General features: G+C 33.2%; 2 protein-coding genes across 2 annotated transcripts; both read left to right on the forward strand.

Annotated features, from left to right (window-relative positions):
- The first annotated feature begins 3,367 nt into the window (after positions 1-3,367).
- Positions 3,368-10,279, forward strand: LOC146912106 (potassium transporter 8-like). Its single transcript, XM_085719147.1, has 8 exons — positions 3,368-3,828; positions 3,956-4,445; positions 4,849-4,902; positions 6,725-6,985; positions 7,073-7,125; positions 7,644-7,767; positions 7,860-8,114; positions 9,026-10,279. Exons 1-8 carry the CDS (start codon positions 3,790-3,792, stop codon positions 10,078-10,080), a joined length of 2,331 nt encoding a protein of 776 aa, XP_085575273.1. The 5' UTR covers positions 3,368-3,789; the 3' UTR covers positions 10,081-10,279.
- A 1,987-nt stretch (positions 10,280-12,266) lies between these two features.
- Positions 12,267-15,824, forward strand: LOC146912107 (ATP synthase epsilon chain). The gene is made up of 3 exons (XM_085719148.1): positions 12,267-12,405; positions 14,755-14,955; positions 15,581-15,824. The coding sequence occupies exons 2-3, from the start codon at positions 14,772-14,774 to the stop codon at positions 15,607-15,609; spliced, it is 213 nt and encodes a 70-aa protein (XP_085575274.1). The 5' UTR covers positions 12,267-12,405; positions 14,755-14,771; the 3' UTR covers positions 15,610-15,824.
- The last annotated feature ends 1,066 nt before the right edge of the window (positions 15,825-16,890 follow it).

The raw sequence follows: 16,890 nt of genomic DNA on the forward strand, positions 1-16,890 counted from the left end.
GTGAGTTTCAAAAAAAAGAAGTGGTCACTGGTCATTTGTTAGGTGATTGTAACTCCAAATGTGTAATGTAAGGACGTCGCAATTACTGTGTGCTGGTGGACATTGTTAATGCTCCCTCTCAGCATGGAATTGGTATGGATGAGGATACCCTTTCTTTTCACCTATGTCCCACAATTCCCTCAAACATTGTTCACTCATTCTCTTTCTCTCACACTCACACATGTGTGCAACAGTACAACTGTTCTCCATGATATTTCTTTCATCACTCCAAAATATTCCTTGTAGAATCTCAAAAAATCACAAAAAAATCATTTTATATTTTTTTTGGTTACATAAAAAAAAATCATTTTATATACAACAATACAATATAAAAACAAATAGTAGTACTATTTACAATATTAATTTTGTCATATTTTTAAAGTCACTTGAATGTGGATGCTTGAAAAAAAAATTTCTTCATATTTTACCATTGTTTTACTATCATATTTCACCATTTTAACATGCATATTTTAGACAATAATGAATTTTTAAATAACCGCTAAAAAAATAAAGTGTAAATAAATTTGTAACATAAGTGTATATATACATAACTTACTATATGTAAACTATCCGTTTAAAAATTATCCGTTTCATGTTACAACGGATGATAAAAAAAAAATGGTTTTTCTTAAATAAGAAAGATGATACTCCATGATAAACTAGTTTTGACCAAAATAAAATTATTTATTATAAAATGTAGATTTTTTTTTTTACTAAAAGTGATAAGTGTGGATAAAAGTGACTGGTAAATGTATTTATTTATTTATTTTTTGAGCAAGATTGGTCAATGTATTATAGATTAAGAAATTGGGATATAAACATTGGTACTATAATAATGATTTTTAAATATTTTGAATTAATACTTTAAAAAAAATTAAAATCAATAAATAGTTCAAGTCAAACAAAAGTTTAAAAAATGATTGATATATTATAAAGAATTAAAAAGGTTACTATAAATTTTACCCAACACTATTATAATTCTTCTAGAAGAACTTTACTTTTCATATAGTTTTTTTTGTTGGTATCCGGGGTTCGAACCTCGAACCTTGCATATATTATGCATTGTTTTTACCAGCTGAGTTAAGTTAACAGAGACATTTTTCATATAGTTTACCCAGCTCATATTTTCAAGGCTACCTTTGGTGAATCTTCTCTCCCGACCAAGGTCATAAAAATTGAGATTTTGTTTCAAATCGAAAGACCATATCAAAATTGTAATATCTAAAATTACAACCAAAATGAAAGGATTCTTATAATTGAATTTTGTTGAATCGAATGGGATAACAAGATCCTAATCAAAATTGAGGGATTATACTAAGTCACATTAAATATATATTATAAAGTGCATAAAGTACTTAAACTTTGAAATCTTAAAACAAAATCGTAGGATTTTAATCAGGATTTTAACAAGAACGCTCCCATCTATGCTTTTCTAATCCACAAGTTTCAAACTTGAGATCTTATTTTCATTGTCACAATTGACAAGCTAAGAGATATCAAATGAGTTATAAGTAAGATGTCTCAAGTTTAATCATTAAAAAACTAAAATAATGACTACACTAGTTACAACCTATAAAAAAAAAACTCATGATCTTTTTTAAGAGATCTAATTTCTCAAATAACTTCAAGTTTGTTTTATCTATGGGAAATGAAAGTTACACAAAAAACCAAATACGCTCAACCAAAACCAAAAACCTGACCTTAACCACCATCATTCACAAAGCAACAAACACCTTTTTTTCTCTCCCTAACTATCTCTCTCTCTCACATAACAAAACACCCACTCAACTACCACTCATCATTATTCTAATCTTCACATATTAGAGAAACAAAAATTGTATCGTTGTTTAACATGAACTAATCTTCACTCGTAAAACTTATGTAACACACACAAAAAATTATCCTTTTTAAACTGATTTCTTTCGTCAGATGCGAGATAGAACTCGTAACCACCCATAGTGGTTAATGCCAAATAAAAGTTACTAATAAAACTTAAAAAACCAAAAACTTCACACATCATCACCATCATTCATCAAACAACAAAAACATTTCCTCTCTCTCTAAATATATCTCTCTCACTCACACACAACAAAACATACATTCAACAAAACACACACTCAACTACCACTTATCATTATTCTAATCTTCACATATTAGGAAAACAAAATTTTTATCGTTATTTAACACGAACTAATCTTCACTCAAAAAACTTATGTAACACACAAAATAAACTTTTTTTTTTCATACGTCAAACGGGAGATCGAACCCTTGACCACTCATAGATTTTACAAAAATGATAACTTGACACATTTTTTGTGACACAATACAGACACCACAGTATAATTATACTGTATTTTCCTTTTTTGACACTGTTACTTTATACTTCATTTTTTTTTTTGTTTTCTTTTTCATTTCCCTGTGACTCCTCTGCTTATCTCTTTCGCACCACCATCACCGTCTCTGCAACTCGGTGGCCGCCCATTCTCACTCAGTCTCTCCCTCTCGTTTCTCAGTCTCCACCAAACTCGCCGTCGTCAAAATCGAACACAACTCCGATTAAAAAAAAGGGAATCAAAGAAACACATATGAATAGTAGATCTAGAATGAATGAAAGAAAGCAGGAGGTGGTGGTGTTAATGTTGCCGGCGCCGGAGGTCCACGATGGGTCTCAGACGGCGGTGAACGGATCTCCGTTGACGAGTGGGAGATGAGGATGCGTCGGCTGTGTGAGTTCTAGATCCGAGAGGGAAGAGAGTAATGGTTGTTGGTGTTGGACGGAGGAGAGGAGGATGGTGGTGAGAGGATGGTGGAAGAAAAGAGGTGAAAAAGAAGGGGTTGATGGTTGATGGTTGACGGTGGCTAGTGTTTAGGAGGATGGGACGGAAGAAAAGATGAGAAGGATGGTGGGTGTGGTGGGACGGCGGTGGTTGTGACTGACAAGGACGGTGTTGGTGGTGGTTGTGGTGGTGGTGAAATGTTGTTGCTGGGAGAGAAGAAGAGGTTAACGGGAAGAGAAGAAAGAGAAAGGCATGGAAAATGAGAATAAGGGAATGGAGTTACCAAACTACCCCTCTAGTTCACACCAAAATTATTGTTTTGCCCATGGTGTCTGTATTGTGTTTGTTTTTTTGTGTTTAGTTATCATTCCTGTAGATTTTAATACCAAATGAAATAAAACTTAAAAAACCAAATACACTCAACCCAAAACCTCTCACACCTTTGATCACCATCATTCATCTAGCAACAAACACCTCTCTCTTTCTCTCTCTAAATATCTCTCTTTCTCTCTCACACACACACAAAACACACAAAAACAAAACATACACTCAACCATCCACTCATTATTATTATTCTAATAATCTCCATTTCTCAAAACTTTCTCCAACAACCTTACCTCACCTCATCACACCACTATTCTCTAAACTCTCTTCTTTGTTGTGTTTCGTGTTTGTTCTTCTTTTGTCTGCATTTGTCTCTCTTTCTTGGTTCATCCACTTTTCCCCTAACACACTTTTTTTTCCCTCATTATAATAATATTAAAAAACATCAAAAAGAAAATAATAGTAGAAAACGTTATACACATACATAGTACATTTTACACTGTACCATTAACAAAAAAATCACTTTTTTCCTCTTAAATTTCGGTTTTGCTTTCTTTTGACTTGTTTTTTCAATTGGGTTGTGTCTAAATTCATTAAGGGTCATCTAAAAATGGTTTCTTTTTAGTTTTCAAAACATCAAATTTTCATCATGGATCTTGAGTCTGTGATCCACAAGAACCCAATTAAGGTAAGCATGAAACATGTTTGTGTTTATGTTTGTGTCATGTTTGAATAAGAAACATGTTAAAAATCTTTGCTTTATTAGTAATTATGTGAACCATGATGTTTTTTTTTTGTTTTTTTGTTTTTTGTAGGATGATTCATGGAAGCATGTGTTGGTTTTGGCATATCAAAGTTTAGGAGTTGTGTATGGAGATTTAAGCACTTCTCCACTATATGTATACAAAAGCACTTTTGCTGAGGATATTGAGCATTCAGATACAAATGAAGAAATCTTTGGTGTATTGTCTTTTGTGTTTTGGACACTAACTTTGATTCCACTTCTGAAATATGTGTTCATTGTGTTGAGAGCTGATGATAATGGTGAAGGAGGAACTTTTGCTTTATACTCTTTGCTATGTAGACATGCTAGAGTGAGTTTGATGCCTAATACTCAGCTAGCTGATGAGGATTTGGCACAGTACACAATGGATGAAACTGTTGCTGTTGATAAGAAAAATGTTGGGTCTAGATTGAAATCTTTGTTGGAGAAACATAGAGTGCTTCAAAGGGTGCTTCTTGTTCTTGCTTTGATTGGAACATGCATGGTTATTGGTGATGGTGTTCTCACACCAGCAATTTCTGGTACTTTTTTGTGATTTTTGGTTTAGTGATAGTTTCTGCATGTTTGGATTGGTGGTGAGATTGGTAGAATTACTGCGAGCCACCACGATTTTGACAGAAGTTACACTTTTGAGTTTCAACAAAATTACGGTGCCACCGTGATTTTGTCAAACTTGGTCATCCAAGATATGTTTTGTGCATATTTGGAATCACAGTGAGTTTGAAGAAATCAGGGTGGCATGTGATTTTGTTAGCTCAAGAGTCTAGCTTTTATAAAATCACGGTGACGTACGTAATTCTGTCAAATTTACCGTCAATCCAAACACGAAGTTTGTGATTTAACTGAAAACAGTGAACATATTTGATCTTGGTGGTGACTCACTTTTGTGTTTTTTTTCTTCCCTTTTTTTTGCCATTTTTGCAGTTTTTTCTGCTATATCTGGTTTGGAGCTTTCCATGTCTAAAGAGCAGCATAAATGTAAGTTTCCTTTTTGAGAGAAAAAAACACTAGTTTTATTTTCAAATTCTTTTATTTGCTTCCATTTCTTCTTCATACTCCGAGTCAATGTTTTAAAAAGGAATTGGAGATTGAAACGACGAGGCATGTCGTGGTTTAAACGGCTCGAACCAAGACAGAACCACGATCGAACCACTGAAATAACTGAACCATGGCGAAGAGTGGTTCAAGGTTCAATCGGTGGGACCGTCTTGGTCGATTTTTAAATCACTGATTTTAAAGAAAATAGTGATAATCTAGCTTCTATTCTAGGGAGTTTAAGCTTTAGTTACTATTGGGGGTATTTGTTGCTAAGAAATAGGCCTTTTGGATAACCTGAGTAGGTTGGAAAAAATTGTCCAATTTTTAATACACAACTTGGAGTTCATTATTCAATCATCAATTCTTTTATTTTGTATTTTATGATACTACACTTAGCTTACAATTGCTGATTAAACTATTTGATTTATTTTAAAGAATCAAACTTTGATGAAGAGTAAATATCAAAATGTTTGGTATCATGAACAATTCTTGGGAATATGTTCTCACAATAATTTACAAGAAGTTTAGAATAATCCTCATTGTTTCTGTATCTTGTAATATGTGACATTGCATTTGTCTTAGTCAATGGTATATATGCTGTAAAGATAATTTAAAGATAATAGGATTAAAAATTTGATTTGGTAGTATCAAAATGGATTTGTTTAATGCATGAATGAAATCTTATTTTTAACTATTTCCTTTTCGTGTTACCTATGCATGCTGTTTAAATTAGTGGAAGAAAATGGAGAACCAATGTCAAAGTCACTTTTCTGCTAAACCATGTAACCGATGTTAAGTTGATTAAAATAATCAAACATGTGGCTAAGATGTAAAGTTTTTGTAATCAGAAGATCAAGTATTAAAAACAAAGTTAGTTCCTTTATAAAGTTAACCTTTCATTAGATTATAAGTTATAATATAAAGCACCGTGGTTTGGATGAGACTTCATTCATAAATCCCTGTGGATAAATCTGGAAAAGTCATTGATTGAATACAAAATTAGGTTTGCCACTATTAGATTAGTCATGTACAGTGTGTGCAATCCCACTTTGATTTATAAATAATGATTATCTATATGGCCTAATTCTGTCAACTTCAAAATAAAATTTAGTTGTTCAAATACTATAGCATGAAGTCACCACGATTACACTTTTATATATTGACCTACCTTTTTAGTTTTCAAGTTTGAAAACTGTGTGATTATTCTGTTGTTTTATAGAAAAGTCATTTGAATCACTGTTACCTAACTTTTTTTGGCAAAATGTTCTGAAATTATGACTTGATAATTTATGGACCAGAAAAGTTACCATGGTAGTTAATATATATTTTACATAATTGAATTTGTGAAGCATTGCTCTAAGCATTCAAACACTAATTGACATTTAGGACCGCATTGGATTGGTTTATTTGAGTTTGTCTACTGACATAAGCATCTGTGAAACTTTTTTAAAGAGCTTATGAAAACAACTAATGGGATGTCCATAAGCTGCTTTCAGCTCATTTCCATAATCTCCAGAATAGCGTATGAAAACAGCTTATAGCTTATATGAAAACAATACTTTATTTTATTTTATTTTTGTTATAGAAATCGCTTATGCATAAGCACACTTATATGATAAGTGCTTATGCTATATGAACTTAATTAAGATGTTGTCCAAACAGGGCCTATATATTTCTTCAACAAACTAAAATTAGAAAATTTCCATTTGTTGTACATTTGCTTTTGTTCTTACTGTTACACTGGTGTAATTTGGTTATGCAGATGTGGAGGTTCCAGTTGCTTGTGCGATACTGATATTTTTATTCGCTCTTCAACATTATGGCACTCACCGCGTTGGATGTCTTTTCGCACCTGTTGTGTTGACCTGGCTGATATGCATCAGTACTATTGGTCTTTATAATATAATCCATTGGAATCCACATGTTTATCAAGCTCTCTCTCCATGCTACATGTTCAAATTTCTGAAAAAGACTCAATGGGGAGGTTGGATGTCTTTGGGAGGGATTCTATTGTGTATAACAGGTATGGAGTATATGCGGAGGAAATCGTATTTATGTATGCTTGACACTTGCTTTATCTGTATCTGATATTGTTGGTTCTATGTTGCAGGCTCAGAAGCTATGTATGCTGATTTGGGACACTTTAATCAATTGTCTATTCAGGTACACAAAAAATGAAGCCTTCTTATTTGGCACATTGTAATCAAAATTGTGAGGGAATATTAGATGGAAAGCAATGACTTTTCTAAGTGTATGTTTGTATTGGCGGTGAGATTGGCAAAATTATGGTGACACTGTGATTATGTTGAAACTCCAAAGTGTACGTAGCTTTTGTCAAAATTACGGTGATCCACCGTGTTTCTACCAAAACCACCATCAATCCAAACATGCACTAAATCATAAGAAATTGCCAAATTTACTTTGATATGTACACATTCAAACTTACAACACGCAGTGTGTGCATTTGATGCATTCATTGACGAAGAGATACATATAAGCACCATTGTGACGATGATCTTGTAAAGTATCACATTTCATTAGCTAAATTAAATCATATAAAGAACTACGAATAAAGCTTTTACTTCTTGAAGCTGCGTTTACCTTCAAAATAAAATCATACTCAACAATTTGCAGAAATGGAAAATGATCAACTGTTTTAACAAAATACTGTTTGCCTGCAGATTGCTTTCACTTTCTTGGTATACCCTTCTTTGATCCTAGCATATATGGGACAAGCTGCATATCTTTCCAAGCATCATGCTCTTGAAAGTGACTATAGAATTGGGTTTTATGTGTCTGTACCAGGTACGGTCTCTGTGACATTCATGCACATATTCAAAGAACGATTATTGTTTATTTAGCTGTATATCTTACTTTTTTTTCTTCTCCTTTTTTAGTAAAACTTAGATGGCCTGTTCTTGCAATAGCCATACTTCAAGCTGTGGTTGGAAGTCAAGCAATCATCACTGGAACTTTCTCGATAATCAAACAGTGTTCCTCTTTAGGGTGCTTCCCCAAAGTCAAAATCGTTCACACATCATCGAAAATACATGGCCAGATTTACATTCCTGAGATCAACTGGAGTTTAATGCTTCTTTGTCTTGCTGTTACAATTGGATTTCGAGATACCAAACGAATGGGAAATGCAGCAGGTAACTCCATCTTTTTATGAAATAATTTTGAGTTGTTCAATCCAATTGCATCTCAAAACTTTGACTACATTGATGGTCTATATTAGTCAATTTTTTCGCCTTTGACGTGATCAAGCATCTTAAGCTATGTTGCACCAATACTTCAGATTGAAGGCATGTCCAGTGTCAACACATGTCAGTGTCTAACACTGACACGAAACTGATTCATTTGGTTACATTACAACAACAACAACAACAACAACAACAACAACAACAACAACAACAACGCCTTATCCCACTAAGTGGGGTCGGCTACATGGATCAAATGCCGCCATAATGTTCTATCAAAGACCATATTTGGATCCAACTCATTGACCTCTAAATCTTTTCTAATGGTTTCTCTAATAGTTTTCTTAGGTCTTCCTCTACCTCTTTTAACCTGACTCTCCTCCATTTGATCTACTCTTCTTACCACGGCGTCTACGGGTCTTCTCTCTACATGTCCAAACCATCTAAGCCTATTTTCTACCAACTTTTCTACTATAGGTGCTACCCCCACTCTCTCTCTAATGATGTCATTCCTAATCCTATCATGTCTAGTCTTACCACTCATCCAACGCAACATCCTTTACATTAAATAACTTTTTTTTCTTAAATCATTATTGGTGTCTATGTCTCAGTGTCACATTCGGTGTTTAACTGTCAGTGTCGAAATCTGTATATCTTTTGATGTTTCATATACCTTAAGCATATATTTGGCGTATAATTATATAAACTTTGGTCGCGATAATTGAATTAGATAAATAAACTAACAATTCTATTCTTATAGGGAAGTTTTCTCAACAGAATATAACTTAAATCTATACATATCTTAACAGAGATTATATCTGAAATATATTTTAAACGATTATTTGCTTTCTTTCGATAAACAGGTCTGGCTGTCATAACTGTCATGTTGGTGACCACATGCCTGATGTCTCTAGTCATAGTCTTATGTTGGCACAAAAGTGGTTGGCTAGCTATTTGCTTTCTATTGTTCTTTGGATCCATTGAAGCACTCTATTTCTCTGCATCCCTCATCAAGTTCCTTGAAGGTGCTTGGGTCCCTATTGCCCTCTCACTCATCTTTCTTATTGTCATGTATGTATGGCACTATGGCACAATAAAGAAGTACGAGTTCGATGTTCAAAATAAGGTCCCCATCAATTGGCTCCTCGGTTTAGGCCCGACTTTAGGAATTGTGAGGGTTAAAGGTATCGGCCTAATACATACTGAGCTTGTAGCTGGAATCCCAGCTATTTTCTCTCATTTTGTCACCAATCTTCCTGCCTTTCACCAAGTGGTAATCTTTCTCTGCATCAAATCTGTCCCGGTACCGCATGTTGCACCTCGAGAAAGATTCTTAGTTGGCCGAATTGGTCCAAAGGAGTATAGGCTTTATAGGTGCATAGCACGGTACGGCTACCGTGACGTTCACAAAGATGACATGGAGTTCGAGAAAGATCTTATATGCAGTATAGCTGAATTTATCCGATCCGATACTTCTGAATACGGCTTAGGGTTAGGAAGTTTCGAAGAAGATACAAAGATGACAGTTGTCGGAACTTCATCGTCAAACTCAGAAGGCGTAAAGATGTCGGAAGACGATCAAGATAATAATTCTCAAATAGAAGGAACTTCAGAGTTGAAGGAAGTTAAGTCACCCGAAAAAGTGAAGAAGAGAGTGAGGTTTGTTGTGCCAGATAGTCCGCGGATGGATAACGATACAAGGGAAGAACTGCTTGAGCTTATGGAAGCAAAAGAAGCGGGAATGGCATTTATAATGAGTCATTCATATGTGAGAGCAAAAAGAGGATCAAGTTGGATAAAGAAAGTTGTTATAAATTATGGTTATGATTTCTTAAGAAGAAACTCTAGAGGACCAACTTATGCTTTAAGTTTACCTCATGCATCTACCTTAGAGGTAGGTATGATCTATCATGTCTAAGTTTTTGGCCAGTTCTATATCAGTTATATAGTTTAGTTTTGTACCTAGTGATCTTTATACATGATAAATGGCGGCATTTTGTATAGTGACCCTCTAAGTGCAAGCTTCTTTTTGTGAGTAAAATGCTACCAACCTTTTGCTGTGTTTTGTATTTTCTTGGTGTACATAAATAAGGTATTTGTTGGGACTAATCCCTCAATATCAAGCTCTTTTTCATCCTACCATCAATATGAAATGTAGATACTGAAGAGTATTTTGAATGAAAAGGAGAAAGCTCTATGAGAAAGGGCTTAATAGACAATGTAGCAATATCAAACGCCACAATATATACACGTTCGCGTATACAACTTTTGTAACAATGTTCACACTATGAAGTGTGAATTTTTTTAGGCTATGTTTGTGAGTTGGATTTTGGAAGGAAAGTGAGGGAAAATATAATTGTTCATTTCTCAATTAAAGAAATTATAAAGTGTTCCTAAAATCGATTTAAAGGGAGATTGAAATATTATATATAATCATTTATCATGTCATTCCTTCAAGTTTTTTAAATTTTCATCTATATTATCACTACACCATGTATGTAGAATACCAATATTAAAAAAAAAATTACACGTGTATTTTAGATTTACAAAAAGCTATTCAAATTAAACCGCATATATTTAAATCAGATCATATCAATTTTTTTTATTTATAAAATCATCAGCTAAACCGAACTGAACCACACATTATTTTTGTTGTGAATTAAATGACTTTTTATCTCAAAATCGATCCAAACTGCGTTGTGAACACCCTAATGTGTGTGGATGCATGTAATTACATATGCACTTCTTTTGAGTTGTAATTTTGAATTGGTGCTTTTTTGTGGTCTAACCAGGGTTTTTCTTTTTGAGAAGTGGTCCAGTTTTTATTTATTTTCTTATATATAAATGAGAAGTGGTCCAGCAAGTTGTACTGAGTTGCATTTTTTCTTCTTCCATAAATAGTTTATGCTTAAAGGAAGGATAATGATTAGTGGCTGATTTGTTGTTTTAATTGTGAACGACACTTCCAAGAATAATCCATTTAATGATTAACTTAAAAAGAGCATAAAATTGGGGCTAGACCCCATGGCAACCATTAACAAATTGTGATTCTGGAAATAAAATGTTGTTTTCACTGCTTTATTCAACTCCTGCATAAATGTTAATGTTACTAAGAAGCTTCATGCTCTTCTTGTGGTGTGCTGGGAAAATCCCAAAACGTTGTTCTATCTACAGAGCTTATTAATTCGTATGTCACTCTTGGAGATATCTCATTAGCCCGCTCTACTTTTTATTCACATTGACAAAAAAAAAAAAAAATGCAAGTCACAATATCAAATTCCAATCTTAAGGATTCCAAATGATTCATGGTAGATCTATTAGATGTCATGAATCGTAAGGAACTCACCATATCTACGTTTTGGTTTAGTTCGGTTCAGACACAATTTTGGATCAGAATCAAACTTTGCCCATCCCTATTAGATGGAACCTCAATTGAAAAAGAATAATGCTCAAAATTATTCCCAATGATTAGGTTTAACTAAAATTCTAGTTAAGCGCGTTCTAGGAACCAAAAATAAATAAATAAATTTGTTCTCTTGAAATAAATGAAACATAAACTCTTTAATCTCATGCCTCTCATCCCCTAAAAACACCCCTCGATTTTTCAGATTTTTGAATCCAAACAATGTAAAGGTTGGGAAACATGTAAAGGAAGTGTTCCAAATCTAATATCCGTATGTGTAAATAATATTTTTTCTGTTCGGATTCTAGAATTTGACCGTATAAAAATCCTGAAAAAAATATTTCAGACTATGGCTATATAAATGTGATATTTTTTTTTCCCCTTCTTACATGATGGTAAAACATGAGAATGATTCCCTCGATTGAAATCCTCTCAATTGTCTTATTTCAACCATAAAAAATTAGAGAGAAAATGACAAGTAAAATTATAAAGAAATGAAAGACTAAACTTAATAATTTGAGAAGAAAAAATTAAAAAGAAAATTAAAAGAATTTCAATTGAGAAAATCCATTTCTATAAAACACATTTCTGATTTTAGAATCCGAAAACTGAGACATTTAAAAAAACGAGGAACACGAGAGAGGTGTGTATAGGAATTTTACAAAAAGGAATGTTAATTTGGCCCAATTAAAAGCCCAAAGAGCTTATAACCCAACAACAAAGAAAACGCCAACCTCTTCTCGCATCAAAGCTCCACACTCGCTTCCGATCTCTCTCTCTCTCTCTCTCTCTCTCTGCAACCCCTAGCTTCTTCGTCTTCCTCTTCCATTTTCAGCTCAGGTATATTAATCTATCTTCGTTGTATTCTCCTTTTTTCGATTGATTTGTGAATTCTTTTCTTGTTCCTTATTTTTTGGTGTGATTCATTCATTGATTCAATTTACTTGTTCCTCATTTCTGTTAGATTTATAACATTTTTGTGAAAATTGAATATCTGAATTTTCTTTAGAGTAATGTCAAAGTGATTTTTTAGAATGCGATTTAGCTAAGATGGTGGAAGATGTATAAATTAATAATTACAGTACTAGTCCCAATTTTTTAGGGTATAAGGGCAAGGTAATCAATCTGTATGTAACAATTTGGTCCCAATTTGTAGGACACTCTGAGATTATAAATATTACAATAAGGTTCTATTAAAATGTCAAGTTGGTCCCTATATTTAACTGGTTATTATCAATTAAGTCCCTATATTTAATCAACTTAAATCAATTTGGTCTATATATTTAACCACTTACTATCAATTTAGTCCCTAGCATACTCTCGTAAGGACTAATATGAGTAAAAATTTAATAGCGTCAGAGAGCTTTTTGAAATATTCATAAAGTCAGAGACCTATTTGAGAGCGCCCTACAAAGTCAAGACTAATTTGGTGGTTTAAGCCACCAAATTAGTTTTTCGTAGGATACTCTCAAATAGGTCCATGAGATTGTGACTATTTAAATGAAGATCCATGACTATGTCAAATTTTACTCATACTGGTCCTTCTGAGAGTACGTGAGAGACTAAATTGAGAGTAAGTGGTTAAATATAAGGACCTAATTGATAGTAAGTTGCTAAAATATAGATATTTAATCAATAGTAACCGGTTTAATATTGGGAGCAACTTTACAATTTTATAGAGTCGGGATCCATTTTGAAATATTTATAATCTCAGGGACATATTTGAGAGTGTCTTACAAAGTAATGGACTGGTTTGGTGGTTTACTCAATATATATTAGTAATTCGAAGTTAATGTTTTGATAAGTCTTCCTCAACTCCTAGCTAAATTTCATGTATAACAGTAATTCATTCAGTTCAATTTAGGTGTCATTTGTTTAAAGCTTAAGGATGATGACCAAATTATATGTGAAGCCTGCATCTATGATTATGGCCCTGTTTGGATAAGTAACTTATTTTGCAGCATATAGCATAAACACTTAATATATAATAACTTATGAATAAGTTACTTCTATAACATCAGATAAAATAAAGCCGAACTGTTTTTTATAATCTATAAGCTGTTTTCATAAACTATCCTGGAGAGCTTATGGAAATAAGGCGAAAACAGCGTATGAGCCTTGCATAAGTTCTTCCAAACAGTGTCATAAGTGCTAATGCCAGTAGATGAGCTCAAATCAGTCAATTGAAACATGCCCTGTATCTAAATTCTTCACTCCAACTTCTCATCCTCAACGTCAACGCAACATAAAACCAAACTGATTTAGTGTCTTATATTGTTACATACGAAACTATTTAGATTTGATATGCTTATTTCTGACATGTACCACAAGAACCATTGAAGTTTTTTTTTATTACTTTATACATTCATTATTAATATTTTTTATGGTAGTATTAGATAAGAAAACTTGAGGATGGGGATTGAAATATTGCTTATGAGCAAGAATTTATTTTGTTACTTATTATCGGTCCTTTGTTTCATGGAGTTGATCTCCTACTTATTGATAACTACTTTGAATTATCTGTCAAGGTCAATGCTAGCAGTAATAACTAAACCAATTTGGACACTCTCCTCTATTGACAAGTTTTTTGCGTTGATGAAATTGTAATTGTAATTATCTGTCAAGGTCGTATGATTTGTTTCAATTATGCTTGACTGCATCTAAAGTTAATTGCTGGGGACACTCTTCTTCTCATACATTACTAATGTCCCATATTTTGGTTCAACTTGGATTCATTTACGTTGTCCCTCTTCATGTTCTAGAATTCTGTTCTGCGGTAGTAAGTAACTATGGAATTGGTTTTGAAACTGAGTTTAGAAGGAATAACAACATGAGCCTCGACCACATGTTTCAAAATTCCATTGATATATTAAACATGAAAAACACATTTATCACTTCATGTTCACCTTACCAAATTGTCTCCTTACTGCATTCCCATGGACAATCAGTTTTTGTTACAGTTTCTGCAGTGTTTCTGGATGCTACATTTTTTTTTTTTTTTGGCAATGATTTGTTGTTTAGCTCTTGGAACGCTATGGATGGTGTATTTGGAAGTTGGAACATGAGTATTGGGATATTAGTGCTTTTCCCACGTGTCTCATTCATTCAATGTTTTCTTCTGTTGTTTGCTTTTTTGTTTAACTAGACAACTTATTATGTACTTTCAAACGTCATTTTATATCCAAACAGGGCCATTTCATAGTTCGATGGCATCAAGCGGAGCAGTGCCGTTTTGGAGGGCATCAGGGATGACATACATTACTTACTCCAACATATGTGCGAATCTTGTCAGGAACTGCCTCAAGGAACCTCACAAGACCGAAGCTCTCTCTCGCGAGAAGGTCCATTTTGCTATGGCCAAATGGGCTGATGGCAAGCCCGAAAAAGCTAGTATGTTCCCCTTTCTCTACTTTTTTTTTTCATCATATCATATCAAATCTAGTTACTATCACATCTTGAATACACGTCAAATTAAAACAAAAAATGGTTCGAGCAGCTGTTAGACACGTCTTGGACACATGATGTCTTAATTATCATGTTAATTAAGACGAACATGATGTCTCTTCTCATTTTTTGTGAGGCCCATTTTAATGAGATTAACTAGTTATAAAATACACAATGCATTTCCAAAATATAGAATACTGGAACAACACATACATATTTTATATATAATATTTGCATAACAACAATCCAAATGCGTTGTGTATTTTATGTCAAATTTGCTTTTAATGTAAAACATTCAAACATAAATAAATTTGCCTTAAACACAGTTTTATACAAATAAGTTTATTCAAACACACTTAGAAACCAAGAAAAGTTACACATGATAAGGGTCTAAAGAGAAAGGGTTGATATTGAAGTAAAATATATTGTTGATTGTTCACAACATTTGTTTTGACTACATGCCCTTTTTCTGTTGTCGTCTCTTGATGGTGTGTATTTAAGGTCAAGTTTATTTAGTTTGTACATTTGCTGTATTATTTCTGATCAAAGTGTTCAATTGTTTTTTTCTCAGCCATTCGTTCAGACACCCCAGATCATTGATTCAGAATGGGTGGAAGCTATACTGCTGAAATCTTTTAGATCTGCTGGAAGTTAATTGTCATTTTGAACCTTGTGGATTTTCTTATTTTTCATTGTTATTTTTCTGTCGATGATGTGACACATGCACTGAATTTTGGATTTGCATGGTTAATCTTGTAATAATTTTAGTTTGAACACATGTTATTAGACCAAATAAAATGAATACTTATTCATAATTTCATGTTATGTTTGCCTTGGATCAAGTTCATTTATATACCACAGCAGTTAGTTAGCACTGAGTATATTTATAAACAAGACAGACGAAACTCTCATCATAACATAAGAGAGCTATGACAAGATCATGCAGTCTCTGAGACCTTCCTTAGCCAACTTTGTGTAGGTCTTATATTTCTCTTATTGAGAAACCATTCATGATCATATAATTGGTCAAGTTGGTTCTTTTGCCACAAACTGTGACAACATTTTCAGTAACGAAGCGCCAACAACATTGATGAAACAATCCTCTTCGTAGATCATAGAGGTTTGCAGCAGACTTTTAAACATGACATTTCTTTTTGTGAAATCGTGTCGGAGCTTATAATGCTCTTGATACAGGCATTTACATATTGGTTGGAACAACATATGGCATAGACCTTCAGCATGCAAGGTTGGTATTGCAAGAACAAGCACAACCAAATAATGAGAATCATACTCCAACCAAATAATGAGAATCATACTCCAAGCATAAATGAGAAAAAATGAAATCAGACATTTCAAATCTCAAAATAGGACCATTCTTTTAGACTAAACATTAGACATAAAAGCAGTAATACATTTTTCATTTGGTATTGCAAATCGTAATACAACCTCTCCTCCAAAGATTCTCATCGGTTGGAATTTTATTATGCAGCATTTTCCAGAAGAGGAAAGATCTAAAGGGAAAACTAAGATACTCCATTAAACATCTGTTTCTTTGTACTCTTGCAAAAACGAAAAACATACATTAAATATTAAAGATAAATGAGCTCAGAAACAATAATAAAGAACAATATGCTTGGTGTATAATAGGACACATGGTATTTTATTTAGTACTGCTTCTATTTTTCTCTGTTTTTATTGAAATTTCATTTGTAGAGTTAAGTGTGAGTATAATTTTTTTCCAGCCACTAAACATCTCGTTTACAATTACAAACAATAATACAACATTTAGACTTCCACAATATACAACACATTCAATTTTCAAACATTCAAACAAACATTAACGATTTAATCTAACCTTACCTTCTTCCCTTCCTTCTAATC

This window comes from Medicago sativa, chromosome 6 (genome assembly GCF_051527215.1).
Source record: "Medicago sativa cultivar Bolivia chromosome 6, Bolivia_mono, whole genome shotgun sequence".
In the NCBI taxonomy this organism is placed as follows: domain Eukaryota; kingdom Viridiplantae; phylum Streptophyta; class Magnoliopsida; order Fabales; family Fabaceae; genus Medicago; species Medicago sativa.

What these genes read in the sequence shown, in the direction of transcription:
- LOC146912106 (XM_085719147.1), top strand. Translation starts at nt 3,790, where the DNA reads ATGGATCTTGAGTCTGTGATCCACAAGAACCCAATTAAG. An exon ending in TTAATCAATTGTCTATTCAG is followed by an intron (nt 7,126 to 7,643) that starts GTACACAAAAAA and finishes GTTTGCCTGCAG; the next exon opens with ATTGCTTTCACTTTCTTGGT. An exon ending in ACGAATGGGAAATGCAGCAG is followed by an intron (nt 8,115 to 9,025) that starts GTAACTCCATCT and finishes TTCGATAAACAG; the next exon opens with GTCTGGCTGTCATAACTGTC.
- LOC146912107 (XM_085719148.1), top strand. Translation starts at nt 14,772, where the DNA reads ATGGCATCAAGCGGAGCAGTGCCGTTTTGGAGGGCATCAGGGATGACA. An exon ending in TGGCAAGCCCGAAAAAGCTA is followed by an intron (nt 14,956 to 15,580) that starts GTATGTTCCCCT and finishes TTTTTTTCTCAG; the next exon opens with CCATTCGTTCAGACACCCCA.